The sequence below is a fragment of the Colias eurytheme genome, chromosome 28, assembly GCF_061535395.1.
Source record: "Colias eurytheme isolate Ceu_HAF_F1 chromosome 28, ilColEury1 Martin Lab GWU primary, whole genome shotgun sequence".
NCBI classification, from domain to species: Eukaryota; Metazoa; Arthropoda; class Insecta; order Lepidoptera; family Pieridae; genus Colias; species Colias eurytheme.
The window spans coordinates 675,319-692,762 of NC_143007.1; the positions used below are offsets into that span (position 1 = coordinate 675,319).

A 17,444-nucleotide genomic window follows, 5' to 3' on the forward strand; every position below is an offset into this window, starting at 1 on the left:
AACATTTGCAGCTCTGTTAGATGAAGTAAAATTAAAATTTATTTTATTTAAATTCATTGATAAATTACTTATTTAAGTATGTGTATATAAATTTGCTCTGAATATTCTTAAACTTTCTAGATAATTAAGAAAATGTGCATGTGGTTCCTTTTAACATTTATCAATTGATAGGTTTTCTCTTATACAAAAAGGAACCACATCCCAGGGATTTCATGATATAAATGAAACTATGTATTTATAATATCGTAATTAAAGCTTTAATTAATAAAATACATAAAATAATACTTATATAGGACGTTTATTCGACGTTATCATCAAATTGGATTTCGAAATCCACCGTGTCTAGTCCATCTATGTGGTCTTCTATTGCATCATCACTAATGAGACCGTTATAAAAACTGTGCATCTTGTGGAATGAGATGTAATATGCACTGAATATCGCTAGAAGGTGAAGAAAGCTTCTCCAGAGGCAGCGACGTATAAGGTTCTTCGTTATCTTCTGTAATAAAAAGAAAAAAGCTTTAAATCAAAATAATAAAGCCGCGTGGCTTTTATACGTAGGTAGGTATATGGCGACAGCAAAATATTATTAGTTCTTATAAAGCCGTGTCCCTACTAGACGACTAAGTATGTTGTATGTACATGCGCCATGTACAAAAAACTGGCTAAGTGCGAGTCGGACTCGCGCAATAAAGAGTTCCGTACCATTATCTATAAAAACGCCAAAAAAATCACGGCTTATTGTATGGGAGCTTCTTAAATATTTATTAAGCTATTGCATAGCTTCTATCGCGGGCCTTGAGCGCGGGGACCGAATCGAGAAATTCCGTTACGAAAAAACCTCACTCCGACGGGCTCGGAGGTGTGGCTTGAAGGCATGCTATGCAATAGCTTTACCGCGGCAGTCCCCGAGTGCCACACGTCTTTTTTTATTCTGTTTTTAGTATTTGTTGTTACAGCGGCATCAGAAATACATCTAAACGTATTTTACCAAAATAGTAGGTAGGTACCTAGATCATCGACAGTTATTTTTAAAACAGGGTTTAGACTTTAGTAGTTTCATCTCACAATGACAGATGAATCGTAACAAAATGACTCAAGGGCCGGCGCCCACTGCCGGCACGGCGTGGCATGGCAGGGCAGAGGATTTTATTACTAATGAAGTTATTTTGAATCTTATTTCAATCAGTTTAGAATTCAAGTTACTTTATTTCGATGCCACGATGCCGCGACGTATCGCAGGATGCTGCAGCATGACGCGGCACGCCGCAGGATGCGGCGGCATGACGTGTCTTGCTTTGGGGTCGAGGAATTATCATTGCTAGCTAGTTGAAATAAGGTTGAAACTTATGCAGCATTAGTGGGGCTTTTAGCAGGATGCCACGGCATGCCACGGCATGCCGCGGGATGCCATTGCACGCCGCGGGATGCTCTGCCGTGCCATGCCGTGCCGTGCCGGCAGTGGGCGCCGGCCCTAATTCGACTCGCCTTCGTGAACAACGACATTGTCGTTAAAATACGTAAATCCACAGAGGATTCCTCTTGTACTTACTTAATGAACTATCTTCTTAAAATCACACCACAATCGGGAATGAATCAAAAGTGGATAAAGCGTACCTGCATCTCAGATTCAATAAGTACTTATATGCATTAAATAAAACTACTTACCCGTTGTATCTTCATTATTATCTTCGGTGTTCGTCTCCAATGCTTTTCTTACCCATTGCTTGCTTATTTATTTATTACTAAACATTTTCACATTTAATTTTAAAGGTAATTAACAAAAACAATAGAACTTACTTCGCGGAGGAAAAAAACACCGTCGCGTATTCGAACTACTTCGCTGAATGTCACCTATATTGACAGATGTTCGACGTTTTACTTAAAAAATCGGAGTTTTGCACTTAAGTAATGAAATACGTTGTTTAAAGATGAGAAGCATTGTAACAAGTAAAGGCATTTGGTTCCATATAGCGATGATGGTTTTCAGAATGTTTTACAATATTTATTTATGCATAATAGAACCGAATGCTTGTGGTTTTATTTTGCAATAAAAAATTACAATTAAATTATGTATTTATTTTACGCATAACCATACCACAGAAACCTGGTTCCATTTTGTGTATTAAAAATAATTGTTATGAATAGAAATATGTGTAATGTATAATGGTACCAAGTAGGTGTGGATCTGTTTTGTATAAAATGACATGATAGTAATATCGTTTATTTGTTTGAACGAAGCAGTCCCGTGGTGCTGTGGTTCGGTTTTGCTTAATATGTAAGTATTCGTTGTTGCTGGTGGTTCCTTTCTGCTTTTAGTATACCTTGTTTCCAACGTAAAAATCATGTGGTTCTTGTTTGTATAAGAATTTAGACCACTTTTGGATGAGTATTCTTCAATAAAAGCAAAAAACGAAATTTGTCGAGTGGTTCCATTTTGCATAAATACGGACAATTCTTCTTTTAATTACTCTTTAAAAAGTATTTATTCCAGTAATTTTATTATAGGTTAAGTAACTTTAAGCGCAGTCAGCTTTATGATGGGTAAAAGCTTAGTCATATGAATATCTCATCTCATATTGCGATATTATAGTATACATTGAATAGTATTATTATAGTATGTACATGTTTTGAAATAGCAAGTACGTAGGTAGAAATTATAGTTTCTTGATCGCTTACTTCTGTAGAAACTGCTTTCCGGACCTGTGACAAATATTTTCTATTTTCCATAAAAAGCGGTTCAAAATCTAGTTAAAAGTTAACAATTACGATTTTTTTAAAATTTCTGTACAAGTCATTTTAAAATACATTTTTTATATAACATTGAGCTGCCTGATACGATCGACTTCATAACTGGTTATTGCATAGGAAAATATATTCAGTTTTTATTTATATACAAAAGTTAAAGGCTACGTGCCTAAGCCTAGAAATTATAAAAAAAAAACAATGTCAACTTCAATGGTTTAAAAAAAATAATTGGCGCGAAATCTGACATTTCGCAACATGGCCGCCAAAATTTTTCGCGCGCTTAGTTCGCGCGTTTCTTAAGTTAACCATGAAATTGTTATTCATTCAATTGATTTATCGTAGCGATTATAGGTAAAGCGTAAAATGTATTACGCCTTTTTGTAATAATTTATTGAATAATTAAATAGCTTGTTGAATAATAATGAAGTCATCATTCGAAATTAGGTTTTTGCTTCCGTTTCAGTTGAAATAAAACAGATTTTGTTTTCTTTGTCAATCATAGTACGTACCTAGACAATATGTATGTCTGTGTACCTAGTATATTAATTATTAAGTAATTAATTATACTTACCTACTTACCTACTCCTAAGTATTCGTTCGCTATTGTAATATAAATTCGCTAGTTATAATAAAAACTGAAACCCTGAAAAGCGCATTGAAAAAAATGTTTCTGTGTACTAGCTGTGGTACTAGTTAGTGTACACACGTAAGAAGTGAAACTTCTTTATGACCTTATTTTTCAAAAAAATATTTACTTTATGCAACTTCAGATATACGTCGAATCATGCGTGGTTGGGATAAGAAAAAAATGGCGCGTAACGGAAAAATGTCACGCGTAACGAAAAAATGTTATACTTAAATTTTATTCCAACCCCGATAAAGAAGTTTCACTTCAAAAAAATTATATATTTTTTTTAAGAGACCGTTAATTTGATTTCTTGTCATACAATAAATATATTATCATACAACATAATATCATAGAATACTTTAATATTATTAAGCTGAAGAGTTTGTATATTTGAACGCGCTAATCTCGGGAACTCCAACATCCGATTTGAAAAATTCTTTCGGTGTTAGATAGCCCATTCATCGAGGGCTATATATCATCACCACAGATCATCACGCTTAGACCAACAGGAGCGGAGCAATGCGGGTGAAGCCGCGGAGCACAGCTAGTGTTTTAAACAACGCGGCCGGAACCGCGGACGGAAAGCTAATTTCGAAATAAATACAGGAGCAGTATTATGATGTCATCTTTCATTACATTCAAATTTCAATGCAACAAATTGCAACAAACATATTATAAAACATATATCTATATATATATAACAAAGATGATATAATATACAGTTTAAACAAGGTTATTCGACCACACGAGTTCTATCAAGGCAATCTTCTTTACGGTTTTATGTGAATACTTACACTAATAAATACAATTGTTTTGTATGTAACTACCTATTGTTATTTAAGTTTTTGGACTGAATACGTGTGATTATTTAGCCAGTAATTATAAGTTTTTGTTTGTATGTATGTTTATTGCGTTAAAAGTTCGTCATAATTAAATGAGTAGGTAGTTCAAGGCTCAAGCTACTTTATACAGGGTGTCCCACTATTGGTATACTAAGCGCGAAGGGACTTGTAGTTTTGCATACACTGATTACGTAAAAAATACTTTAAACAACAAAATTACATCAAAAAATTCTCTAGCTTCGCTCAGCCGGCATATACCGCTTCGCTAATGTGAGCATTTTGTCTATGAAAATATAATCTTAAACGATAAGTCACGTGCTGGTTAAGAATTCATCCTTTGGAAAAAAAGCTACGTCTGGAATTTAATAAGTTTTTTTTACGAACTCAGCGTATGCAAAACTATAACCTCCTTTGAGCTTAGTATACCAACAGTGGGACACCCTGTATATTATTTTTATATAAAAATATTAAAGCTAGCGTATGAAATACTATAACCTCCTTTGAGCTTAGTATACCAACAGTGGGACACCCTGGGTATTATTTTTATATAAAAATATTAAAGCTAGCGTATGAAATACTATAACCTCCTTTGAGCTTAGTATACCAACAGTGGGACACCCTGTATATTATTTTTATATAAAAATATTAAAGCTAGCGTATGAAATACTATAACCTCCTTTGAGCTTAGTATACCAACAGTGGGACACCCTGGGTATTTTATTTTTATATAAAAATATTACAGCTTGAGTTATGGATGCTAATATGAAGTCTAATTTACCTACTTTTCATTTGTTGTCTACGTGAACCTTTGGACCGAATTTGTGAAGCGATATAAAAAGTTTATAGAAGAGTCATTGGTTTTTTTTATTCCCTAAATACCCTATATCTACAATCGCATAAGATTGTATGCATTGCGATTTGCGTGTTGAAAAGATGTAGCAAAAACTACTGATATTTCATGTTAAAATACATACTGCCGACTGCAGATGCATTATGTCATGAAAATAGTCTACGTATTTTACAGAAATAACAAAATTTTACAAAAATAATACTTAGGTTCAGTATGAATGATTGCGCTAAAATATTTTTTATTGTTTAAATATTATTAAGTAAGTGCATTACATTACCTAGTAATTAGGTAAATACGCAACCACTGAAACTAACGTCATACCATAAAAAATAACATACAAACCTACTTACCTTCCTCCTAAATAATAAGCAAATAATAATTAAATTGTCACGACTCACGACCGTTTCATATACATTCGCCTATCAATTGAGATAAAGGAAACCGTTATATTGTTGAGGTCAAGCTTAAATCAACAATAAACGATCGGTTATTTTTAACGGTTTTTTTTAAATGACACTTCCTTTTTTTATAAAAAGAGCGTGGGCACACTCTTCAGAAGTGGATCTTCTTTGACATGATTTGAAGATACCAAACGTCGTCCCTGCTCCATGACGTGACGGTATTGTCCTCATGTCCTGACGCGACCTTGAAATTTTACTCTCAAGAAGTTTCACTTCAAAATGTCAGCAATTAATCTACTAAGCATAGCATTTAATTTATGTTATACTAGTTTTCCACCCGCGGCTTTGCCCGCGTTTTCAGAGAAAAACCCGTTCCCGTAGGATTTCCGGGATAAAACCTATCCTATGTCCTTTCTCGGGTATTAAAATATCTCCATACCAAATTTCATGCAAATTGGTTCAGTAGTTTAGGCGTGATTGAGTAACAGACAGACAGACAGAGTTACTTTCGCATTTATAGGTAATATTAGTATGGATTTATTTTATGTATGCCATTTATAATAATTGCATCTAGCGTCTATCAATTATTATGTGCATTTTAAGTGTCCTTCGACTGATTTTAAAGTTCAAAGGCTCAATAATACGATCGTGTACCTATTTTGGAAAGAAATGCATAAAGTAATACAGATTCAATTTGATAATTAATAGTAAAGAATAATTAATTACCTATTGATTGATTTGGACGACGCGGTTGGCGCAGTGGTAAAGTAACTGCCTACTGAGCCGACGGTCCCGGGTTCGATCCCCGGTCAGGGCAAATATTTGTGTGATGAACTCAATTATTTGTTCTTGGGTCTGCCGTCTGGGTGTTATTATCTATATATGTATTTATTAAATATTATATTTATCGTCGCCTAGTACCCACAACACAAGCCTTAATTGAGCTTACTGTGGGACTAGGTCGATTTGTCTAATAATGTCCTATAATATTTATTTATTATTTATTTATTATTTATTTATTATTTAGAACATAATGAGGATTAATTCGATAACTGAAAAATTACTAAGTATGCATATTTATACTTATCTAGATACTTAATAATCTTAATATTAAAAAGCTGAAGAGTTTGTTTGTTTGTTTGAACGCGCTAATCTCGGAAACTACTGGTCCGATTTGAAAAATTATTTCAGTGTTAGATAGGATCCATTTATCGAGGAAGGCTATATAGACTATATTATATCATCTCGCATAACCAACAGGAACAGAGCACTGCGGTTAAAACCGCGGAATACAGCTAATATTTGAAATGAAAAATATTATACTTAAATCTAAAAAAAAATTAAGATCTCATTTACTCAGATTTAACTAAGTACATACTATTATTACTATTTAATGCCTTTGTTTATTATTCTCATTTTACAGCTCTACATGGTTCTCAAGCCGATAATTTCCTTGTAGATATCGCTATTATAAAAAATCTCATTCAATGCAATATTTCATTCATAAAATCTTATAACTCTTATAAGTTACTTTATTGCATACAAATATTCATAAATTAACACTTTTATAAGTAGACATACAAGAACAGACAATAAACATGTTATTTAAAAAAAGCTTAACTAGCTTATGAAGAATATAATTTCAATGCAAATTCCAAGGTATAAGTAAGCATATAAGGTTAAATACTATTAACATATTATCGTATTAGCTTTGGAAACAATATTCCATTCATTGCAAATGCTCAAACAACTGACAACTAACATTTGTGATTTGAAAACTTCACTAATCACTTTAGTCAGTCTGTGGCATTCGTGCGCGCGAGACGCGCCTGTATTCGTAATTTTTTCATCAAATTCCGTTAAAAACTGTCAAACCACTTAACAGTGCGGATGTTTACATAATAAAATAACCTAACGGTTCCTGTTATAAAAGATATGTGCGAGTGTTTGAAAAAACGTGTAGTGTCGATTGTTTTGTGCATGTCGTAATTACAACATGGAGGACGTTTATACGATAAAAGTGAAAACAAAGCCAGATACAAGGAACTTGTATCCTTCCGAGAGGCGCTATTCGGCGTCCACTGTGTCCGGCCTGGCTTGGGTACACATTGCATTAGCTGCTACTTCGTTTTTATTAGCTTGTCTAGCGCTGGTCAACCCAAACATTCAAGAAGATAACTCGCTTGACAAAAATGCCACAGAAACGTCTAATTCAACGGATACATCGACAAACACGCATGATTATTCATACATATTAGTTTTAGCACCAAGTTTGTTAACTATTTTCGCGCTAGCGGCAGGGTTGGCTGCGATATTAGCCTCTGTACGATGGTACATCGACAGGAATATAACTTGGTTATTCATAATGTCCGTACTCTCCACGATTGTATCTTTGACTTCGTTTATCATGATTGCGGTGTGGACGCTGTCTTCAGACGATACTTTAAAGGAATTTAAAGATAAAATACTGTTGAAGGACGTGTTTATTATAGAACATACGCAGATTCTAGATAGAAACGAATCCCACTTCGTGATCGCGCGCAACGCGACGGAATTCAAGGAAGATAATTCAAACTTGTTTACGAAACGTGTGCTGTCGATTAATATAATGATTGCTGCGTTTCTAGAGCTACTCTGGTCGATTTTAAGTGTAAAAATATCGTTTAAAGGCATGAGAAATAATTATAAAGACGGCGATGAGAGACGCGGCAATTGTATTCAGGTAGTAACAACTATCAAAGGAGACATGAAAAGGCTACCGAGAAATGGCAAGTTGGTACCGTTAAAATCCAATTTGATAGACCATTATCCGAGTAGGAAAATAAAGAGGATATTTTTGGCGCAAAACGATAATGGATTCTATTTGAAAAATCAAAATAATAAAGCAAAAAATACAGAAACGAGTTCGGAATTTTACAAAGAGAGAATGATGAATTTTTTGAATCGATGCGCGTCGCTGGACGGTGTGTCGAACCCTGAGCCAACACCTAGTATACAATCAGAGGTAGTATTGAATCCTATACCTGAAGTAGCACCTGAAAATGTTGAAAATCAACCAAAAGATACTAGAGTCACGCCAGTTAGTTGGGGCGACTCTGATCACACGGTTTATAATCAAAACACATTAAATTTGGAGAAGATATTCAATTTTCGTAAAAAAGAGGACAATGGAACGGATACAAAGGATTAGATGGACCGTGTATTTTTAGTTTTTTGTGATATTACGTAATATGTACTTAGAATTTATGGACTTAATTGTAATTAGGAGTATTTATATTTTGTGCCTAGGTATGTGTAGTTAATATGTTTAGATAATATACTAAAACATCCTATATTTTTAATTCAAACTATCATTCATATATTATCAAAGGTATATAATTGAATTACGCATTATACAGGGTGTCCCACTGTTGGTATACTAAGCCCAAAGGAGGTTATAGATTTGCATACGCTAAGTACGTAAAAAATACTTAAAAAATTCCAGACGCATTTTTTTTTCAAGTAGATGAATTCTTAAAACTCTATGTGTACACCCATAACAAGCAACCCGCCCAACTTTGTCACCAGCACATGAGCTATCGTTTAATATTATGTTTTCATAGACAAAATGCTCACATTAGAGAAGCGGTATATGCCGGCTGCGCGAAGCTAGAGAAGAAAACATGGATTTTCAGGAAAAATTTAGCAAAAAATTTTTGACGTAATTTTGTTGTTTTAGTATTTTTTTACGTGATCAGTGTATGCAAAACTACAAGTCTCTTCGCGCTTAGTATACCAATAGTGAGACACCCTGTATATTATGATCATTTAAAAAATAATTAAATTGTTTTATATATATGTACGTATGTACATAATATGAAGTGCATACCAAGGTGTGCCCTGCGGTTTTAACCGGAAAACCGTAAGCAAAACTAACTTGCACTCTATCAAAAAAACATTGCCAATTATTGACCCTGGGTCATCAAAGCATTTTCATTCAAAATTTCATCTAAATCGATGCAGTTGTTTAGCTACGAAAGCGTGACAAACCGAAATGCAGACTTTCGTATTCATGATATCAGATATTGATATAAGTACGGTTATTCATTCGGTTTCTATGAACGAATATGAAAGCGGATAAATACGTTTCCTGATATTATAATTGACTTTGTCGCCATTTTACATTGTATTTATAAGGAAATATTGATAAAAACACGCAATATTCCAGTAATAATATTATAAATGCGAAGTAATTAGTCAGTCTGTTATGCTCGCAGGTTTAAACCACTGAACCAATTTTGAAGAAATTTACAAAAAGTATAGACAAGATCTTGGAAATAATACTTTTTTATCAAAAACCGCGACTAGATGTTAAATAGGGGATTGAAAATGTACAGCTGCCCCTAATGATATTATAAATAAAAATTGTAGATAGGTTATTAAAGCAGGCACTTCGAAATGTGGGTAATTAGCCACATTATACTTTAGTTGTATCTATTTCGTACACGTTACTTGAATCATGCCATCTCACTTTGACGTATGAGTGGTGTGCCGTGTTGGAAGATCGAAAGTTGTGTTGGTAACCTATCTACATCTTTTATAAATAAAATCATTGACTGTCACGCGATTATAATATAAAGTGCACAAAAACGCGGGCGGAAAGCAAGTAAATATGTACATATTTAGAAAGAGGTAGGTTTTTCGTTCCAAAATGATCATACACATCCAAAATTATCAAGAAAACCTCCAGCAGCCATATTTATCAAGAAAAGATAGACAGACAGAAAATAAGGAAGAGACCATTTAAAATTAGTGGAGACCGTTTAAAATTAATGTAGGTAGCCCAAATGTTCCTTTGTTTGCACTGCCATAAAAAATAAAGCGGAAAATTTAAAACCGTTTTTTTTCTTTTATTATAAACGAGCGAATCCGCATTATAACCTTTTCTAACCCCACTATGTCAAATTCTTTTAGTGTAAACAGGCGTAGAGCATTCTTTCGTTGTTCTTAGTGCGTTCGAAAAGATTCTATGCAATGTTCTAACACTGAACAACACTGAATACGAGTTTTCGTTTACACTAAAAGATCACGAAATAATACTCTTGCTCATAGCTCTAGCTCTATGTTATTTTGATGTGAATGCACCGTAATTAACAGACAATCACAATAATTATAATTTATAAGTGTACGAAAATATGAAAAATGAAATTAAAAATGAAACAATAAAATATGTAAATAAAACAAGATCCCAAATAAGGTCAATCTTCACTCCTATTCAATAAATCAAATTCGGTATGTATGTTTTGTAGGAAGATCATCGAAGTCGGCATTATATATTTTTAGATTTGAATAATAATTTATCGATATTTTTTTGGCAATTCTAACGACATTTGTTCCGAAAAATAGTTAAAAACTTTAATTTGTGAAAGATGAGTCGAGTGTAGATTTGCATTATTTAGGATCTTAGATCACAAGATTTTTCATAGAAATCATCAACATAATAGTTTTCTGTATATATTGGATCTCACTTTGAAAAATACTCAATGTGTTTGTATATTATGCACTTTAAAATAATTATAATATGCTATGCAGCTATGATTTTGTATTTTTATAATTTTATAATAAACCATTTTTACAATATTCACGTGTTTTATTCTTTCACCTTATTTTAAGTATTTATAATATATTTTGGCTTGATTTTGTACAAGGTCTTAATATCTGGATTATAAACTATCTTTGTGGCGAATTTCATACAAAGCCAATTAGCCGTTACTGTTGAATAAAATACAATCATATTTTGCAAAAGCAAGCACATATTTCTATAGCTTAAGTGTTATTCTGGTTCATAACCTACACCACTGCCCAGTATCATCAAAATCCGTTCAGTTGTTTTTGCGTGAATGAGTAAGAAACACTCACTCACTAACTTTCGCATTAATTATAATATTAGATTTATCTATACTTTTATAAATTCGGAAGTTTTGTTTGTAACTCAATCACGTCAAAATTATTGAACCATTTTGTAGAAATTTTGCAGAGTGAGAGAGGCTATGTATTTATGTTACCATAATAACACATAAGTTATAGAAATACTAGCTTTTGCCCGTGGTTATCTCTGCTTATTTTTTATACAAAGCAATAATAATTTATTAAACTTAACTTTAAATGACTTAAATAAAACAAAAGCATATGTAAAAATAATTTTATTTGGCGAGGAACGACAGCTTATAAAAACATCGACAACTTAACTAAATTATTTCTTATTTTTTAACATTATTGATATAGAATATAGATAGATATTTATGTAATACCGGAAAAAGTTATTTGCCAATTTCTATATATTCCGTCTTATTACACACAAATAGTATTAAAACCATGGTCTAATTATAAGTACAGCATCTGTGTCATACTACATATTTCAATACTGCTTTTAGGGCTGATTTTTCAATGCTTGGTTAAAACTTATTCGTCGAATAATGTATAAAACTACCATTTTAAAAACGTATTCTAATTGCCCGTATTTGACAGTTTACGTGACATTTTAATATTATCGTGTATTATACTTTATTGGACGGATAAGTTTTAACCAAGCATTGTAAAATCGGCCCTTAATCCATTATTCCGCAACGCCGTACAAAAATCATGGAGACAAGGGGAAAAAATCTCTACCTGTACTTTCGAATTCTCATCTGCACTCAGTTGGACAGCTTACAAGTGACGGCATAGTGCTGAATCTTATTATTTTATGCTCTTACTAGCTTTCCGCCCGCGGCTTCGCCCGCGTTTTCAACGAAAAACCCGCATAGTTCCCGTTCCCGTGAGATTTCCGGGATAAAACCTATCCTATGTGTTAATCCAAGTAACCCTCTATATGTGTGCTAAATTTCATTGTAATCGGTTCGTATTTGCGTGAAAGAGTAACAAACATCCATACATCCATACTTACAAACTTTCGCTTTTATAATAGTAAGTAGGATGCTCTTATATCGTTCTAGATAGGTCACCTGGTGGTTCAAATGACCCATAACTTTTTCAACATGGGCCTGTAGTCTAGTACTTAAGTTAAACCATGACTTTAGTCTGGGTTTAAACCAGGTTTATTTATGTTTTTTGAAGTGAAACTTCTTTATCGGGGTTGGAAAAAATTTAGTGTAACATTTTTTCGTTACGCGTGACATTTTTCCGGTACGCGCCATCTTTGTCTTATCCCTACCACGCGTGATTCGACGTATTTCTGTAAAGTTGCATATAGTAAATTATTTTTTGAAAAATAAGGTCATAAAGAAGTTTCACTTCTTACGTGTGTACACTAGTACACGCACACATTTTATTAAGCTATTGCATAGCTTTTATCTAAGACTGAGCGCGGCGACCGAATGTAAAAATTCCGTAACGAAAAAACCTAACACCCCCCACTCCAACCGGCACAGCGATGCGATTTTATGCAATAGCGCAACCGCGGCAGTCTTCGAGTGACACACGTATTTTTAAGCTATTGCATAGCTTCTATCGCGGGCCTTGAGCGCGGGGACCGAATCGAGAAATTCCGTAACGAAAAAACCTCACGCTCCCCACGGGGACGGGCGCGGAGGTGTGGCTTGAAGGCATAGCATGCAATAGCTTTACCGCGGCAGTCCCCGAGTGAAACACGTATTTTTTTTGTAATTAGACGGAATATGTTCTGTTTAACTTATCTGTTAGTTTAAATCACAATGTATAAAAATATACGTGATAGTGTTGAATAGGCAGTGGCGTAGCTAAGGGGGGGCGGCGGGGGCGGCCCGCCCCGGGTGTCACCCGTTTAGGGGTGACACCCGAGCCCGACTATGACCATCAGTTATAGTTCTTTCTATTTATAAAAAATCGTAAATCTGCGGCAGAGAGCATAACCGCCACTAATAAAATTATCTAGGTAACTATAATATCGTACCACGAACATAATAATTGATATTAAAAAAAAACAATGTGCACAGTGTCAATCGATCAGGGATTCCCCCAAAATTTAATACCCCGTTCGCGCATAACCAACGCTAGTCAGGGGATTCCCTCGATATAGCGCTCGTCACTTGTATTGTGGATTGGGCTTCTTTTGTTTCCGACCGCATTCATTTCAATATTCGCTTACGTGAACGTGTGAAAGTCTAGTGCAAAGTGTTTGTTAATTATTAGATATTATAAACAACATTTTTTGTATAAAAGTCGATTCTTGAAGAAAATAAACAAGGTAAGTGAATTATTTTTGTTATTACAGGTAATACTTACATTTTTTATCCATTTAGTTTCTAATAGCAGTATCTTAGATTATTTTGAAAAACCCTTCAATTTTATTCTCTTTTAATTACTGTGTATTTTAAACTATATTATTGAGACGTCCTAAATGATAAATAGGTACCTAAAGAAGGTATTTCAGACGGATTGCAATAATATTTTTTTGTTTAGCCTGGGCAAGTATTACTTATCTACTAAAGGTATTTATTTATTAAAATAGGTTTTAAAGACTTTGCTGGTGTAAAAAGATTTTACTTATATTTCTACACGTTTTACGATATTACTTTAGGTAATAATGTTTAATTGTAAATAATATTCTTATTTATTATTAACTTACTTAATATTTTCCTATCTAATAGCAATGGGATTTGTTTACAAAAACGGAATACATTAAGTTTAGATTTTTGATTGAAAGTTATCATAATCATATCATACAACTTCGCGTACGTTGATTTTGCTCCGAGATGAGCAGCTCGAGCACTCGTGGCACGGATATCACAATTAACGGTGGAGTTTTTAACTAATATTTTTCTAATAATACTTAAAAACATATTTACACCCAGACGCAGGATTGTTAGGTAATATAAATTAACAATCCTGCGTCTGGGAAAAATATATTTCACAAAGCTAGTTACGTAACGTGTAGGTGTTTATTTACTGTTATAATTAGTTTATAAAATCAACGTTTCACTTACTAACTAAAAATATTTTTTAGAATACCCAGAACGAAATATGCCTCGGGGAATTCATACTTCGAAAAGACAAAGCGGGTTTCAACAGAGAAAAGCCAAAAAGGCTAAAATGGATGAAATTCAGAGCATGTCCGGTTCTCTTTTCAAATATGTCACAAAAGCAGATAGCGGCCAAAGTTCAAGTAAAGTACCCGAGTCTCCTGCTGACGAAAGTAATGATTCACATCTTGGAGACTCACATTCAGATAGCAACATCGACAATACAGAATCAATGAAGACGACCCAGGACCTTGACGGAATCAAAATAAATAATGAAAATGACGCCGTTAATGCTACTTTCGGAGATAGCATTAGCTTTGAAGAATCAGTTCAACACTTGAGAGATGTTTCACATTGGAGTTTACCGGTACCTGATAATGTTCGCATTGACATAATAAAAAAGGGCAGTGAACATTTCCAGAACAAAGAAGGACCGTTTCCTACTGTATCTCGTCATGGTTCAAAGATTAAAGGTGATTCTCGTCATCTTTCACAGGAATGGTTTTATAAACCGATGCCTAGTGGTGAAAAAATTCTACGATCATGGATGGTATTTTCTCCTATATCAAATAACCTGTACTGTTTTTGCTGTCGTTTATTTGCTGTCAGTAACATACAAACAACATTTACAACTGGATTTCAGAAGTGGTGGAAACTAAATCCTAAAGTATTGGACCATGAAACTTCATGTGAACATTTAGAAAATTTCGAAAAGTGGAAAGCTTTGGAAATGAGATTAAAATCTCACACCACAATAGATGATGCAGCCTTGCAATTAATGAATACGGAAAAACAGAAGTGGAAAAATCTTTTATCTCGATTATTAGATATAACATTGTTTTTGGCTAAACAAAACCTAGCATTTCGTGGACATGATGAAACCAAAGGGTCGTCTAATAAAGGTAATTTCTTAGAACTAGTTAAACTGCTGTCAAAGTATGATGCAGTACTCAAAGAACATATACTATATTTGGAGCAGGAAAAATCACCTAAAGTATAGTCGAGCCAATTTAATAGGCAACATTTGACATCTATCAATTTTATCTTCCAAGAGAGGTAACCTGCTTAAAAACATCGATTAAAGTGAATTAATCGATACGGATTTGAAACATTTGTAAATCGAATTTATTAATTTATGATGATTTTTGTTCACAAGTAATCAATGCATTCGATTCTAGATGTCAGATCTCGATTTTTAGAGTAACATCTCTGGTATTTAAAAAGAAAAAAGGTTTATTGACACAAAATTGTAGCGACGTCAGTTCTTCAATTCAGAAATTGTTTATTATGTTTAGAATGGTTCATCAGTAAAATGAAATCTTAAAATTACTTGTATCGGTCATTATTATTATAAATATGTAATCGTTATTGAAAAAAGTTAAGCAAATGTGCAGATCTAACAGAAAGAAATATCATGTTATTATATGTTGTCGTTACTAGGTTACGTTGTTGAATTTTGTTGAACTGTCAAATGTTGCCTATTAAAATGGCTCTACTATAACATATTTATCGCCAGAAATACAAAATGAGTTCATAAATGTTTTAGCTAATCATGTAAAATGTCAGCTTGTAAACGAAATTAAATCGGCAAAATATTTCGGTATCATGTTTGATAGCACACCTGACGTTTCACATGTTGATCAAATGTCTGAAGTGATTCGTTATGTAAAAATTAATAATAGAAAAGTAGAAGTCAAAGAAGTATTCTTAGGATTCTTTCCTTTACATGGAAAAAAAGCAGCTGACTTAAGCGCTGAAATACTAAAGAAGCTTGAAAACGATGGCTTAGATATTATGATGTGTCGTTCTCAAGGTTATGATAATGCTGCAGTTATGAGTGGTATACACGGAGGAGTACAAGCTATTGTAAAAGAAAAAAACAATAAAGCAATTTTTATTGGTTGTATAGATCATTCAATTAATTTATGCGGCCAACATTCGTTCGCACAAAATGTGACTTGTGTTACATTTTTCGGAGCAGTGGAAACAATATTTAACTTTTTTTCAACTTCCACAAGTCGTTGGGAAGTGCTCCTCAATCACAGCAAAGCATCTGTTAAAAGACTTTCGACAACGCGATGGAGTGCTCATTACGGTGCAGTAAAAGTATTGGCTGAAAATTTTGATGGGATAATATCTGCAATTGAGGAACTATGTGACCAAGACGTAAATTTAGAAACTAGAGGTGCTGCACAAAATCTTATGCCTGCTGTGTGCAATTTCTCATTTCTTTGTTTTCTTTTCTTTTGGAATGATGTGCTAAGGGAAGTGAACAATGCTCAGATCGCATTACAAAGTAAAGGTTTATGTGTTGATGAAATAATCATAAAACTAGAAGCACTTCGTCTATTCATTGGAGAGAAACGGTTGCATCTAGCAGAAGAGGCAATAGATTTTGCTGTACAAAAATCGGAAAAATACAACATTTCGATGGAACGACGAATTCGTCGCAAGAAACGCATGCCCGGTGAGTTAGCGTCGTCCACCGAGGCTGGACTTACACTTAGAGCGGAACTTCAAAAGGACATGTTAGAATGCATTGACAGATTCAATATTGAACTCGAAACAAGAGTAAAGTCCATTAAAGACGTAGCTTCATTGTTTGAGGTTGTGCAGTCAAAGACCTTGCTTTCGGCAAACACTGAACAGTTAAAATTAGCTATATCAAAATTTACTAACCTTTACGATGAAGTATCAGAAACAGAACTCCTTTTAGAAATACCAAGATTGAGAAGACATTTAAAAGCGGCTAATATTACTGTCTCTAATTGGGTGATACTGGACTTTTTGAAATTTATTGTGGAATGGGATTTTACAGAATCTCTTCCGAATCTAACGGTAGCACTAAAGTTATTTATAACAATATGTGCATCAGTAGCTTCATGTGAGAGAAGTTTCAGCAAATTAAAATTAATTAAAAATTATTTGCGGTCTACAATGACCGAAACCAGATTAAACAATCTTGGTATTTTAAAGATAGAACATGAAGCAACACAA

At 33.7% G+C, this 17,444-nt stretch overlaps 2 protein-coding genes across 2 annotated transcripts; both read left to right on the plus strand.

Moving 5' to 3' along the window:
- Positions 1 to 7,269: 7,269 nt before the first annotated feature.
- Positions 7,270 to 8,785, plus strand: LOC149896425 (uncharacterized). The gene has a single exon (XM_090117694.1). The coding sequence runs from the start codon at positions 7,466 to 7,468 to the stop codon at positions 8,657 to 8,659; it is 1,194 nt and encodes a 397-aa protein (XP_089973820.1). The 5' UTR covers positions 7,270 to 7,465; the 3' UTR covers positions 8,660 to 8,785.
- Positions 8,786 to 13,536: 4,751 nt separating this feature from the next.
- LOC149896426 (zinc finger MYM-type protein 1-like) lies at positions 13,537 to 17,401 on the plus strand. Its single transcript, XM_090117620.1, is given in 4 exon segments — positions 13,537 to 13,672; positions 14,432 to 15,442; positions 15,946 to 16,322; positions 16,324 to 17,401. Coding segments are annotated over 3 exon segments (1,404 nt in total). The 5' UTR covers positions 13,537 to 13,672; positions 14,432 to 14,448; the 3' UTR covers positions 16,357 to 17,401.
- The last annotated feature ends 43 nt before the right edge of the window (positions 17,402 to 17,444 follow it).

Bases quoted from the DNA above. Each gene is read 5' to 3' on its own strand.
- LOC149896425 (XM_090117694.1), top strand. From the start codon at position 7,466: ATGGAGGACGTTTATACGATAAAAGTGAAAACAAAGCCAGATACAAGG.